General features: G+C 46.7%; 1 protein-coding gene across 1 annotated transcript in view; it reads left to right on the top strand.

Annotated features, from left to right (window-relative positions):
• Positions 1-13,388, top strand: part of LOC132352444 (ATP-binding cassette sub-family C member 4-like) — a 127,709-nt gene that overhangs the window by 9,631 nt on the left and 104,690 nt on the right. Inside the window, 3 exon segments of the mRNA XM_059902907.1 lie at positions 5,369-5,463; positions 5,691-5,791; positions 12,287-12,369. Coding sequence (XP_059758890.1) covers positions 5,369-5,463; positions 5,691-5,791; positions 12,287-12,369 — 279 coding nt within the window.

Here is a 13,388-nt window from a genome sequence, read left to right on the forward strand (position 1 = left end):
TAAGACAGTCACAGATAATATTGGTATTCTGGAATTATTTTGGCCTGTAGATACAGAGACTGCACGTGTAGTAGAAAAGCCTTGGCCTTTGGAGAGAAACAGTCTTGGGTGGTAACTCCAGGTATTTGTCTGTTTCCTCTCTTATTAAATGGGGGAGGTGTGGGATTACTGTAAAGGCTACAGGCAGTGCCTATAAAATGCAAATATGCCAGGTTTTTAGTAAATGGTAGCTATTGTTGCTATTATAGCCCTTTTCTCTACATCCATACATATGTACGTAGGTACATATAAATATAATAAAGGTTTCTCCTTACAGATCTCCTTACCTCCCACTTCCCCCAAATCCTGAGGGAAAAAACAGAAAAAAAGCAACATTTCTTGTATTACATATGTTAATAACAACATAGATGTATTATACTAGGTCTAATTAACATAATTACATATGTTAATAATATAAATGCATTATACTGTATCTAATTGAAGTAAACATTAAACTTCATAGAGCTGAAAACTTTTCTGTAACAAAATAGATAAGATGTAATCACATTTGGCAACATCGATTCAGGCTGATGACATCGACTCCAAGGCCCAGGAGTCAGAAGGCTCAGGGATTGAGTCTCAGTGTCTCTCTGTGTCTCAGGTGTGTGATTTTGGTTGATTGTCTGCACCTTACAAGCCTGTTTCTTCATCTGTAAAGTGGAGATAATAATACTGTCAACCTCATAAGGTTGTTTTGAGGATGAAATGCAGTAATGATTTTAAAGCACCTGATTGCTAAGGATGTAACAAGCACTCTATAAATGTTAGAGTGATTTTGAAAATAAATTAGCTATTAATTATAAGCTCAGCTAGTTTTTGGTAGAATCACATCCATAAAATGTGACATGTAAGAAGGAAGGTATCTGAGTATTTATCTTCCATTTTTTTTTTTTCTCTTCTCTGTGCGAGGGCTTTCTCCAGTTGCGGCGAGCAGGGGCCACTCTTCATCACGGTGCGCGGGCCTCTCACTATCGCGGCCTCTCGTTGCGGAGCACAGGCTCCAGATGTGCAGGCTCAGTAGTTGTGGCTCACGGGCCTAGTTGCTCCATGGCATGTAGGATCTTCCCAGACCAGGGCTCGAACCCGTGTCCCCTGCATTGGCAGGCAGATTCTCAACCACTGCGCCACGAGGGAAGCCCCTATCTTCCATTTTTGAGTTGATATTTATATAGGTGCTCTACACATAGTACATTATATAAATCAACAATAAAAATATTCTGTTACCATAACATAAGTAATATAGTATGTCACATTTGTCTGCATATTATCTTCAACCACTTGAAGGCTCTTAAAAACTTTCAGGCAATACATATTTAAAGGTATCGCAGTGATAAATTCTAATTTAATATTTTCTCACTAGATCGCTTGAATTTACAAACCCCTCTTGGGTGCCCACAAGCTTGTTCTTTTATTTCATATTTACCATATTCCGGCCAACTTGGATATTTTCAGATTGCCTTGACAGTCATAGAATAATAAGTTTATTGATACTTCCTTATCTAGGTATAGAGGCCTTCAAGTCTTGAATTATTTTAGTATTACCTTCATTTCAAATATACTGTTCAGTCACCACTTGGATAGCATGATGTGAAAGAGCAGGAGACTATGAACTGCCATGAGCTTGGTTCAGATTCCAACTCTTCTGGTTAAAAGCTGACAGTCCTCAGACCAACGGTGTAACCTCACTTAGTCTCAGTTTCCTCATCTGTGAAATGGGGCCAGTACTTACTGTGCAGCTTGTTGTGAGGATTAGAGATAATCAGTACCAGGGTTCAGAACAGTGCTTGGTGCACAGATCTTACCCTCCAGGAGCTGAGAGAAAGTCCTTCATGAAAGATGCAAACAAAGCCTTAGGAACCCAGCAGGAAAAGAGACGACTCCAGGATGGTTTCATGGAAGAGTGTGTTTGGGCTGAGCCTGGAAAGATGGGCAGGATATTGACAGGCTGTGAGAGGAGGGGCAATTCCAAATGGAAGAAAAACTGTGAAGAAAGGCAGGGGCCTCCTGCTGTTTGACTCTGGAACCCAGCCCTCCTCTGCCAGGACCTCACGTCCGTTCCTCGTCAACTATTTCCACAGTCTGCTCCGTGATGTTTCTACTGTAAGTCTCCACCATCGCTGAAGGGCCCTTGATGTGCTTCAGGACGGGTGGCATCAAACCAGTGTCGCCATTTCCTTGTGTTTCTTTAGTTTACGTACTGCTTTTCAGTGAAAATTGGTGAAATTTAACTGAAAGGTAACAATTCCTCCAGTGGGAGGAAGTGTAATATATGCTCAACTCAGGCTTTTCCCTTTAACCTAATCGGAAAATGGTGGCTGGGAAATTAGCCTGACTTGGATTTTACTTCAAATCCTTTGAAGTGGTTTTCTCATTTGGGGCTGGTCCATAAATAATTTGCAGAGTAAATAACACATTTCGAGTCCTGCTACCAGACTCAGAGAGCCTGTTTCTTATGTCTAACTGTGCTAAATGAAAGAGTGGATTTAAGTGCCTTTTCTAGAATGTGGTTAAGATTGCTGTGCTATAGCTTGGTGCAATTTTGAGAAGGAAACCAAAATGACATAAAATCAACGCATAAAATCTAAGTGGAACAGTTTGCAAGGACTGTCAACAGTGAAACGGAGGCTAAGTAACTGTGTGTGCACATGTGTGTGTGTGTTTAAGGCTGGAAACCTGTCTTAAAATGTCTCATTGTTTTTCGTGAAAACCAAAATCAAGAGATGGTATAAACTTTTGAGCCTAACAAAGAAATAATGTAAAATAATGATGAATTTTCATGACAGAGCAATTGCTGCCTTTCATTTGATGCAACCCAGTGAGGGTGCAGGGAACCTGTGTGTGCCTGTGTGTCTTTCTGGCTGTCAGGGAGGGTTATGATGGAGATAGTATTTCTCTTCTTCTTAGGGTCATGTGATTTCCCTGTTGTGATTCACACTGTGAATGGGGTCCCACTGTTGGTTTGATGAGAAAATAGGGATAAGTCACCAATAGCAAGTTACAATCAATTCATGTCCTTTTTCCACTTACAGAGGGTGTTCATACACTTCTTTTTTTTTTTTTAAACATCTTTATTGGAGTATTATTGCTTTACAATGTTGTGTTAGTTTCTGCTGTATAACAAAGTGAATCAGCTATATGTATACATATGTCCCCATACCCCTCCCTCTTGCGTCTCCCTCCCTATCCCACCCCTCTAGGTGGTCACAAAGCACCGAGCTGATCTCCCTGTGCTATGCGGCTGCTTCACACTAGCTATCTGTATTACATTTGGTAGTGTATATATTGTCAATACCACTCTCTCACTTTGTCCCACCTTACCCTTCCCCCTCCCCATGTCCTCAAGTCCAGGACAGGAATAAAGATGTAGAGAATGGACTTGAGGACATAACACTTCTTTTCATTCTCACAGCACACTTGAGTTTACTGACTCTTGTTTCTGCAGCACATTCTGTAGAAGAGGAAAATGAGACTTAGGGAGATCCAATGACTTGTTTATCATGGAGACCCCAGTGTGCCACTTGCTTTCTCCCCAAATTTGCTGAAGTAGAGACAAAGAAATGAGGGCTTCATCTGCAGAAAGATAGTGCTGTGTATCCTAGGTTGATGCCTGAGGAGTTTAGTAGATGACAAACTCCCCACAAACTCTGCTTGTCTATGCCACGTTCTGTCCAGTGATAATTATAGGCAATTTAAGTAAAGGTTTCTAATATAACACCGTATAACTTAAATCTGGTTGTTATCTTGTCATTTGGGGGATGTTCTTGTCATCTTTTCTTTTTTTCCCAGGTACTCTGATTTGTCTACTTACTTCTTAAATAATATTCAAATATAACTTTTGATAGATTCCCAGATCCTCAAGTCAAAACTTCATATCCTTCTTAAATTTGAGTTTTTCTTGCTTCCACGGACAGGCACCTACTTAGTCCAGCTGATCTGCTTGGTGTCCCTCGAGCACACTGTCTCCTTCGCTTTTGTGTTTCCTGCGCAGCCTGCTTTCTGCTCCCATTTCTTGTGTGGACCTTGTCTGTCGCTCTGTCTGTATGCCTTAAGTATCACTGTGAAGACAGAGGTCAGGTGTTATCCCTTCTCTGAAAGTGGGAAGCTGAGGCCGAGATCAGCAAGATGTCCAGTTTAAGACGCACTTATTCCTTGATAAGAAAAGTCCTGTGCCTTCACCAGCCTGGGACACCAGCCCTCATACTTGTGCCTCCAGCACAGACCTTCACACTTGCATATCCAGCTGCACTGTGACATCACCAGGAGGTCATCTCAGCTCGTCCGCAAGCGAAGTCCCCTAAGCCTGCATCCACCATCGTCCCCAGCTCTGTAAATGGAGACCCTGTGCTTCCCCTTCCTCACACCCCAAACAACAGTCGTCCTCCTCTCTTACCGCCTACACCCGTCCCATCAGCAGGCCTTACAGACTCCGCCTTCCACATGTGTGTGCAGTGTGTGACCCCGTCTCTCCGTTCTCACTTCTCCCACTCTGGTCCTGGCCACCGTCATCTCTCACCCAGGTTATTGCAGTGTCCTCCTAACTGGTATCCTCTCTCACCCTTCCCCCCTTACTGTCTGTTCTCCACAAAGAGGCAGGAGTGATTCCTTAAAAGCCTCCGACCATGTCAGTCCCCCCCATTCCCCTCCCCCTTTTACTGGGTGTGAAACCAGGGCTCCTCCTGCTCTGTCTCCGCCCTCATTCTCCTCGTTCTCAATCTGTTTCTGCTCTCCTGGCCTCCTTGCTTGTCCTGGGACACCTTGGACCTCTGCCCCGTAGCCTTTGTACTCGCTCCTTGCTCTGTGTGGAGCACCCTCTCCAGGTCTGCGTAAGCCCCTCCACCCTCCAGAAGATCTGCTCACACCCCCTCTGAGCAGAGCCCTTCCTGACCCTAGTATAGACTAACTTTCCCTCCTTTACTCTCTATCCCCCTAAGTTGGCTTCTTTTTTCTTCTAGTCCTTAGTACTTGCACTCATGTTAATTTTCCATATTGTCTGTCTCCCACCGTGGAAAGAAACTCTAGGGACTTTGTTTCCTTATGGCTGAATTCATTTGTGCCCAGAACAGTGCCTGGCATATAGTGGACCCTCAATAAGTATCTGTTAAAATGACCTAATGCATAAATGCTGTGAAAAACTACAGAATGTAAACAAATGAAGAACCCTGAGAGATGTTTTTGAAGATGTTTAAGGTTACGGTTTAGTCACTATGCAATGTACCCATTGCTTTTGATCAAATACTTGTATGAAGAACTAATGCTAAAAAGGTTAGGATGGCAGGAGGAGAACACATTTGAAATCTTTTTCTTTTTTCCCCTTTCTGTCTCCACGTAGGATTTAGAGGTTTTGGAGGATGGAGACCTAACTGTGATAGGAGACGGAGGAACCACGCTGAGCGGAGGGCAGAAAGCCCGGGTCAACCTCGCAAGGTAAATGGCGTTTCAGTTGCCATCCTGCCCCTCCCTCCTCTGCGGCTCCTAGTGGAAGTGAGCAGGCAGACCCCGCTCACCGGGTGGGCCCTGTGTGAAGCAGGGTCTTGGCCCTTTTCCATGGGCTCTTGGAATGAATAATGATTTGTTGGACACCGTCATGATTCAGAAATGGGATCTAGGAAGCTGGAAGTGTTCTTCTCCTGACATCTCTCTACGTTTTCTAGAGCTGTGTATCAGGATGCGGACATCTACCTCCTGGATGATCCGCTCAGTGCAGTAGATGCAGAAGTGAGCAGGCACTTGTTTGAACTGTGAGTTTGCTCCTGTTTCCTATCACTTCTGCTTTCCTAGGACCCTGTGGAGTTCAGGGAAGAGAGTTCAGGAAAGCGTTTGTGCTTCAGGAGACTCGGCTCATTCTGCCCTGGTGTCCCTCCCTCCCCTCCCTTCCCTCCACAGAAGATCCATCCTAGAGAAATTTTGCATCATGATGAGGCCAAGACAGGGAAATGCAGAAGGAGCTTGCAGTGTGTGGAGGTCAGGGAGTCCGTGCTGTAGGGAGCTGAGGAGCAGGTGGCAGATCTCCCCCTGCTGTTTGTGGCTGACGGCCACACGTTGTGGATGGACCCAGACCCCAGCCATAAGAAAGGCGCTGTACGTACGGCTTTTAAATCAGAGAGTGGGACTCGGTCACCTGGCACTTGGCTGCCCGTCCTTTTCCTCCATCATTTGTTTAAGGCCCGTCAGAAGCGAAGTTTCCAGTAGTGACATAGGGCTTCCGTGGAAAGGCCTTGTTGGTTTACGCTTATTATTCTGTCGGTTTGGAAATACTTAATACAGTCTAGAATTTAATAATGAGTTATTCCACATCTAAGTATGGCTTCAATCATTTAACCTTGCTTCATGCGTGCTTATTAGAATTAATACTTAGACCCACAGTGTACGGTTAACTTGAATTTGTAACTAGGTATCTAGAATCTGGCTGAAATCCTGACTTTCATTTTGAGTTTCTCGAATTTGTTGTCAGTGGCTCCTGTTTGGCCACTGAACCCCTGAAGCAGAACAGCTCTGATGCTTTTCTGTGTATAATGTGTCCTAACACACGCTGACTGAGGCCTCTTCTGGAGTCTAGACTGGCCTCTTTGAAAGCCTCGTGAATTTGCTTTTTCTGAAACGGCACCCACATCTACCCCACGGTTAGTTGCCTTGCTGTTGTTCACCTTGTTAAAGCCAACGAGCCCTTCCAGCTGCACTTACGAAAGCCCTACTGTGTGCACTGAGATCCATGCCCTTACAGATGTTGTTGCACAAAACCTCTTAGTTTACAAAGCAGAACAGTGAGCCAGGAGAGGGGAAGGACCCACACGGGGCAGAAAAAGGGAGACTAAGACGTTCAGCTCTCACTTCTGCCTCTAAGGAATCTGTCTCTATGGAGCTTGTTAAGACAGATGCCTGGGGAAAGTTCAGCAGAGTCACAGTTTAGAGCGTTTGGATATAGGATGGTAAATGCTAAATGGAAGTAGAAGTGGGCAGCTCTAGGCTTTCAGGTGAAGTTGGAAAGCTCCCTGTGCACTGGCCTTAGTGGGAAGTGGCCTGTGGGCCTGCAGGCTGGGCAGGGTTTGTGGAGGCTGAGAATAGGATTCAGTTCCTTTTGCTAAATAGGAAGATTAGAAGCAAAGGTGGACACTGAGAATAGGATTCAGCTTCTTTTGCTAAACGGGAAGAAGCAAGGCTATGAGAAGAACAGCAGGCACGTCCTTGCCTGGGGGATGCAGGTCGTACAGCAAAGAGAAGCTGTTTGGAAATTCTCGCCGTCAGTTCCTGTATTTGTTTGCTAGGGCTCTGTCTGTCCAGGCTGCTCTCACAGGAGACCGTAGACTGGGCAGCTTAGAAATAACAGAAATTTATGTCTCACGGTTCTGGAGGCTGGGAAAGTCCAAGGTCAGGGTGCTGGCAGACTTGGTGTCTGGTGAGGGCCTGATTCCTGTGTCTTCATATGGTGGAAGGGGTGAGGGAGCCGTGTGGGTCCCTTTTATAAGGGCACTAATCCCATTCATGAAGGCTCTACACTCATGACCTGTTCACCTCCCAACTGCCCCATCTCCAGTACCTTCACAGTGGGGATTAGGTTTAATGTGTATGAATTTTGAGGACACAACATTGTCTATAGCAGGCTGTCACAGATGGCGGGGTGGGGGGAGCTTAAACAATAGAAATTAGTTTTCTCACAGTTCTGGAAGCTGGAAGTCCAAGATCAAGGTGTGGGCAGGTTTGGTTTCTGCTGAGACCTCTCTCTTTGGCTTCTGATGGCATCCTCCTCACTGTGTCCTATCTTTTCCTCTGGTCTTTCCTCTGTTCACGTGCACCCCTGTGTCTCTGTCCTTATGTCTTAGTCTCTTCTTCTAAGGACACCAGTCAGATTGGATTAGCCCCACCCTAATTAAGAATAACAATTACCTCTTTAAGGGCCCTGACACCAAATTCTAAGGTACTGGCAGCTAAGGTGTCAACAGGTGAATCTGGGGAGACATGATTGATTTACAGCAGGTCCAGAATAGCGAAGTAGAGAGACCTCAGCAGAGTCAGCAGTGTGAGAGTGAGACCGGTGAGGGGCTCTGAGCTCTGGACACGAGGAGCTGGGATTCCACGTCCGCTACGCAGGGGTCGGGGGGCAGTTTCCACCAGAGTCAGTATGTACCTGTGCTGAGTGTTAAGGTGGTGAAAGAGCTCTGCAGATGGATGGTGGTGATGGCTGCACAACAATGTGAGTGTACTTAATGCCACTGAGGTATATGCTTAAAAATGGTTAAAATGGTAAACTTCACGTCACGTATATCTTAACACACACACAAAAAGTGCACAGTAGCATTGACTCTTTCAGAACACGAGAGAGCAGGGCAGCCGACACGTGGCATGGCCTCCAGCTCTCTGATCTGACTTGCCTTTCCCACCCTCTCCTGATCGTGACTTGATGCATTTTCCCTTAGAGAAGTGCCTTGTGTCTTGTCACGGGTCCAGTGGCAGGCACTAGTGCTGTGACAGAGGTTCCCACCCCCACCCTCCTGGGTCTTGAGTAGCACAGCCTCCCTGTTCCCAGCGCCCTGCCCGAATTCACAGATGTCTGTCACTCCGTCTTGTGTGCGTCTGCACAAGTTCTCCGTCACTCCGAGAACAGTTTCGGCTGGCCATTGCGTCCGTGTCACAGGGAGGAGAGAGGAAAGGTGTTCTGATCGCCACGGATCGGTGTGCTTATCACAGAAGCTCTTCCAAGCTCTTCTTCCAGCACAGGAGGTGTTTATAAAGTCCTTTCCAACCTTTTGGATTTAGTGACCTTGGATGTACGCTTCATAGGAGCAACCTTGTTCAGACTGTTGTTTGCTAATCAGAACCACATTTTTTTGGAAAACTTAGGGCAGGGAGCAGGAAGGCAGTTTAGGAAATCGCTCAGCAGCACCTGGAGAATGTTCTCAACGAGTTAGAAAATTGGATGGAACAGTATGCTATGAAAGATGGTGGTCGTGTCGAAGCTTAGTAAGGGGGAGTGTTTTGTATTAAAGTGAATCAGTCGCACCTCTACTTGCTGTTGACAGTTTCCATCAGTCATGAATATATATTGAAGGTTGCTAAGGTTTCTGAGTTTTCCAACTACACGTTGTAAACCTTAAGTGGATTCTATCACCTACAGAAAGTTAGAGCCTTAGGTGAACTGATGCAGTCTCACCTGTGTCCAGCTGTGGATCCCGTTTTGGTTCAGAGAACCCCACATCGCCAGACCCCCCGCCTCCTGCGTCATCAGTTCTTCGGGTCTGTCCTGATCAGATGCCCACGCTGCGTCTACACAGCTCGCCCTTCCTGCCCCAGCCCTTCACAGGCTCCCCTCATGTTCAGGCTGCAGCTCCAGGTCCTCAAACGGAGAACGAGCTTCTTTGCCATCTGCCCCCATCGGCCTTTCCAGCTGGTCCTCACACCCACTCGGCCGCGCTGGCTTTGTGACGGGCCCTTTCTCACACCTGTCTGTCTGTAGATACTGCTCCCTGTGTCCCAGAGCCCCTGCCTTTCCCTCCTGTTCCTTCAGGGGGAGCCTGTGCCCTTCTGTCTTCCCACAGGCCTCAGTGGGTTGCACTTGACCATGTATCAGTCCTCCCCACCCCCTAGAAGCTGTGAATGCAGGAAGGTTCGTTAGCCCAGCATGTTCTGTCCCAGGACCCTTGGACCCGCTGTACCTTTTTCCAGGATGTTTTCCCCCAGATAGTCTCAGGGCTCCCGTGTCACCCCCGTCTAAGACAGCGGCCCCCCTTGCTTTTCCTTCAGAGCACACATCACGGCCCGATAGTGCATTTTCTATACTTGTTTAGTGTGTCCTCCTGTACATGGTGCTGAGTAGTGTCTGCTTTCCTGACCTGCAGATGTCGGTCAAGTGCCTGGCACTTCAACAAACCTCTGCTGATTGAAGGAATGAAGGTGGGACTCTGTCTTCCTTATTTGTATCCCCTCTACTGTGGGGTGTGTCCCCTCTTAACACAGCCCTCATATGGGATTATATATAAGATTATAGCCCTTATATAGGATTATATATAGGATTATAGGATTAACACAGCCCTTATATAGGAATAACAGCTAAACAACTGGTTGCTGAATCAATCATTTTTATGCATGACTTGGAAATCTTTATTCTAAAAACTGGAAAAATAGAGTATTTCCTAGAGATTTGGATAAAGTGCATTATTTAGGAGAAATTTAAAGTCATCAACTGATGACTTCATTGTAATTATTTGTATTACCTCATCTGTGATGGAATGTTAGGAAGGAAACATTTTAGAATTTTTGGGTTGCTCCATCTTGGACACAGCAGCCCTTCAGATTGGATTAACATCCACCTTCAGGGACTGTCGGCAGGTAATTTTGAATTAAGGAGAAACAGTTCCATGAAAAGCTTTAGTACTAAGACTGAAGGCGGGTTTACTCAGTTAAGAGACTTAGGTACGAAAGCTGAACTAACACATGTCAACGGGAAGAGTGAATCCTTTTGGACATAATGGTGTATGTGTCTACATCCTGAGCTCTTGCTTCTGATCATAGACCCAGTGTCCAGCGTGTCCCCTTAGGACTTTTCTGTCCTGAATCCAGAGCCCATGACCGCACGTGGGTTAGGAGGGAGTGGAGGAGGGGGCTGACGTGTACTGAGCGGATTGGTGGTTTGATTCCTCAACATGTGGGTGAGTTGTCATTGGCCTTGTTTTGAGATGAAGACACTGAGGTTTAGTAGCTTGTCCGACGCTGTCCGGCTCGTGAGAGGGATTGAGCTGCAGTCTGCTGCCTCCAGACTCTGCATCTGGCTCACTCAGCAGGCTGAGCTGTGGCCCAGGTCCCTGAGATTTGCCCTGCGAGGGGCTCGGGCACCCAGAGTACACGCCTGGAGCCCTGCCCGTGGTCACCGGGGCCCCGGACCCGGCTACTCGCTTCCCTGGAGGGGTCGTCGACCCTTGTGGGATGAGCCCGGGGCTGAGTCCCTAGGGGTCTGCATTTAAAACGTGGAGCAGTCTGAGGGGTTACTGTAAACACACCCGTAAGGTTGGGTACGGAGGGTGTTCGTTGGGCTGCACCCCGCAGCCTGCAGGGCCTGTGCTTGCCCAGCTGAGACCTGAGAAAGAGCCCGGAGTCAGCGACAGAGACACGGATGGTTCAGTGGCCACGGCGAGCTTCCATGTCTGAAGCAAGGTCCTGGAGGGACACCCCACCATGTGTGGTGGACACGGCAGCAGTCTGGGCTCCTGGCGGGGAGGCGGGGGAGAGGGAGGATTACCGGTTACAGGGGAATGGACATCAGGCTGGCTCATCGGTTACCGTGGGAACCAGGGAAGGAGCACAGCCCTGGCCGCCCCTTTGGTAAGCATGGTGGAGCGTTCTGAGCTGAAGCTGGCACAGTCATTGGCTGGGGCCTGGGGCAAGTGTGTAGGAAGGTCAGTCACGTGATTGGGGCGTAGGTGAAGCAGGCCCTGGATGAGCAGGGATGGGCAGAGAGCACGAGAACAGCCGTCTCGGGTGGGCTGATCACACGGCGGTCTTGGCTATAGAGCATTGCTATGTCTTTGAGCTGTTGGATAATTTCCACTGTGATTTGTGCCGTTTGGATTCTGTTCTTTCATTTTCATATTTGGAAAGTGTTCAGTCCTAATGAAAAAGGATTTGCTTCCTGGGTGGGACTGGGAATGTTGTAGAGACTGACGGAGGCCACGCTAGCATTCATTTTCTATCTAATATTCTCTGGGAAGAAGTGTCTAGAAAATGCACTCTGGCAAAGGTTACCAAGAATCTATTAATTTTTTTGTTGTTAATATGTACATTATATGTCATAAATAATCAGAAAACTAAGAAAAATGTACCCATTTTTATATGACATAAATCCGTCTTCTCCTGTTCCCACAAGGTGATAAAATAGTGTTTTAGTTCAGTCAAGTTTTGGAATCTCAGTATTGCTCAATTGTTTTTCATTATGAAACCTGTAAATAATTGTTAAGCTGAGTTTTTGAAAGAAAAAAAAAAACTTAGCTGTTGGTGCCTCTTTCACTGGACTGCTTTTTAGAATTTTTTAGCAGAACTAGATTCAAGTTTGCTGCTGATGAATTTGAGGCCTAGTCGGAATCATTGACTTATATTTATATTTAATTTGTATTATTTATACTGGTATTTAAACTACACATCTTTGACTGCTGTGTTGTCTTTGTCTCATTATGTTTCCAAATATAGGTTTTCAGTTTGGAGCACCCCCATTAATGTGCTTTTGCATGCTGTACCTTTTACATTTGCGGGTGTATTCACCAAGCCTTGCACGAGAAGATCACAATCCTAGTGACTCATCAGTTGCAGTACCTAGAAGATGCAAGTCAGATTCTGGTATTGAAAGACGTAAGTAGTTTCTAGAAGCCTGTGGAACTTGCTAGCACTCAGGTGTGTTGAAGGCCACACCCCCCATCAGGTCACTCTCCTTGGGTTCATGGTAAACAGCCTTTTCTCCCTCAGTTTTATGCCCCCTTCTTCTCAGAGCTGGTATTCATGCCTTTGAGGATGAATCCGAAGACCTGTAGAAATGTCACTATCACACCCTAGGCCACATAAACCCTAAAGTATATGAAAGTGCTGCCGCAGAGTTACTGAATTATCACTGTTGTAGTGAAATTTATTGAGTGTAATGATGCTATTTTATTTAGAACTATTTGTTTTCCCTTTCCACAACTTAAGTCAAAGAGTATTAGTATTTGGAAATTAGAGATGCTAAGACCTGTTTGTATCCATGTGATTGTCATGCTTGGTTTGCCTGAAGAGCATCTTCCATTAACACCAGAAGGGAGGCGAGCACCCCCAGTCAGAGACGCCCACGCTGCTGGTGTAGCCAGTTGCTGGTCTCACTGCCCAGGCCTCTTTCTGTGCCCCACACCTGTGAGAGCCTGTGCGGCGGTAGGACAAGACCCTGCCTTCGTGGGGCTTCTGTTCTTATGGGGACAGATGTGATGAAAGAGAGAGGGGGTGGGACTGATATCCTGACTGCCTCTCTGGGGAGCTGGTGCCTCTCGGGGCCTGAGTGACATGAAGGTGAGGGCCACGAAGGCACCTGGGGGAGGGGGGTCCTAAGGAAGGAGCTGACCTGGCAGGTTGGAGGAATGGCAGGAAGGCCAGCGTGTCTGAGGAGAGTGAGCAGGGGACGTGGAGGGCGCTGGTCTCTGAGCAGCGGGCAGTGGGCCAGGAAGTGGGATGGAAGCCGTTGGTCGGTCCAGAGCAGAGGAGTGATGTGGTCTGAGGTGTGATTTAAAAGATTCCTCTGATGTTCACTGGAGGGCGACAGCAAGAGAAGTTAGAAGTCTTAGTACAGTTGAGAAGACAGAAGTGTGGGCTCAGGCTAGTGTATCAGTTTCTGGAGCTGCCATAAC

This window comes from Balaenoptera ricei, chromosome 18 (genome assembly GCF_028023285.1).
Source record: "Balaenoptera ricei isolate mBalRic1 chromosome 18, mBalRic1.hap2, whole genome shotgun sequence".
Classification (NCBI taxonomy): Eukaryota; Metazoa; Chordata; class Mammalia; order Artiodactyla; family Balaenopteridae; genus Balaenoptera; species Balaenoptera ricei.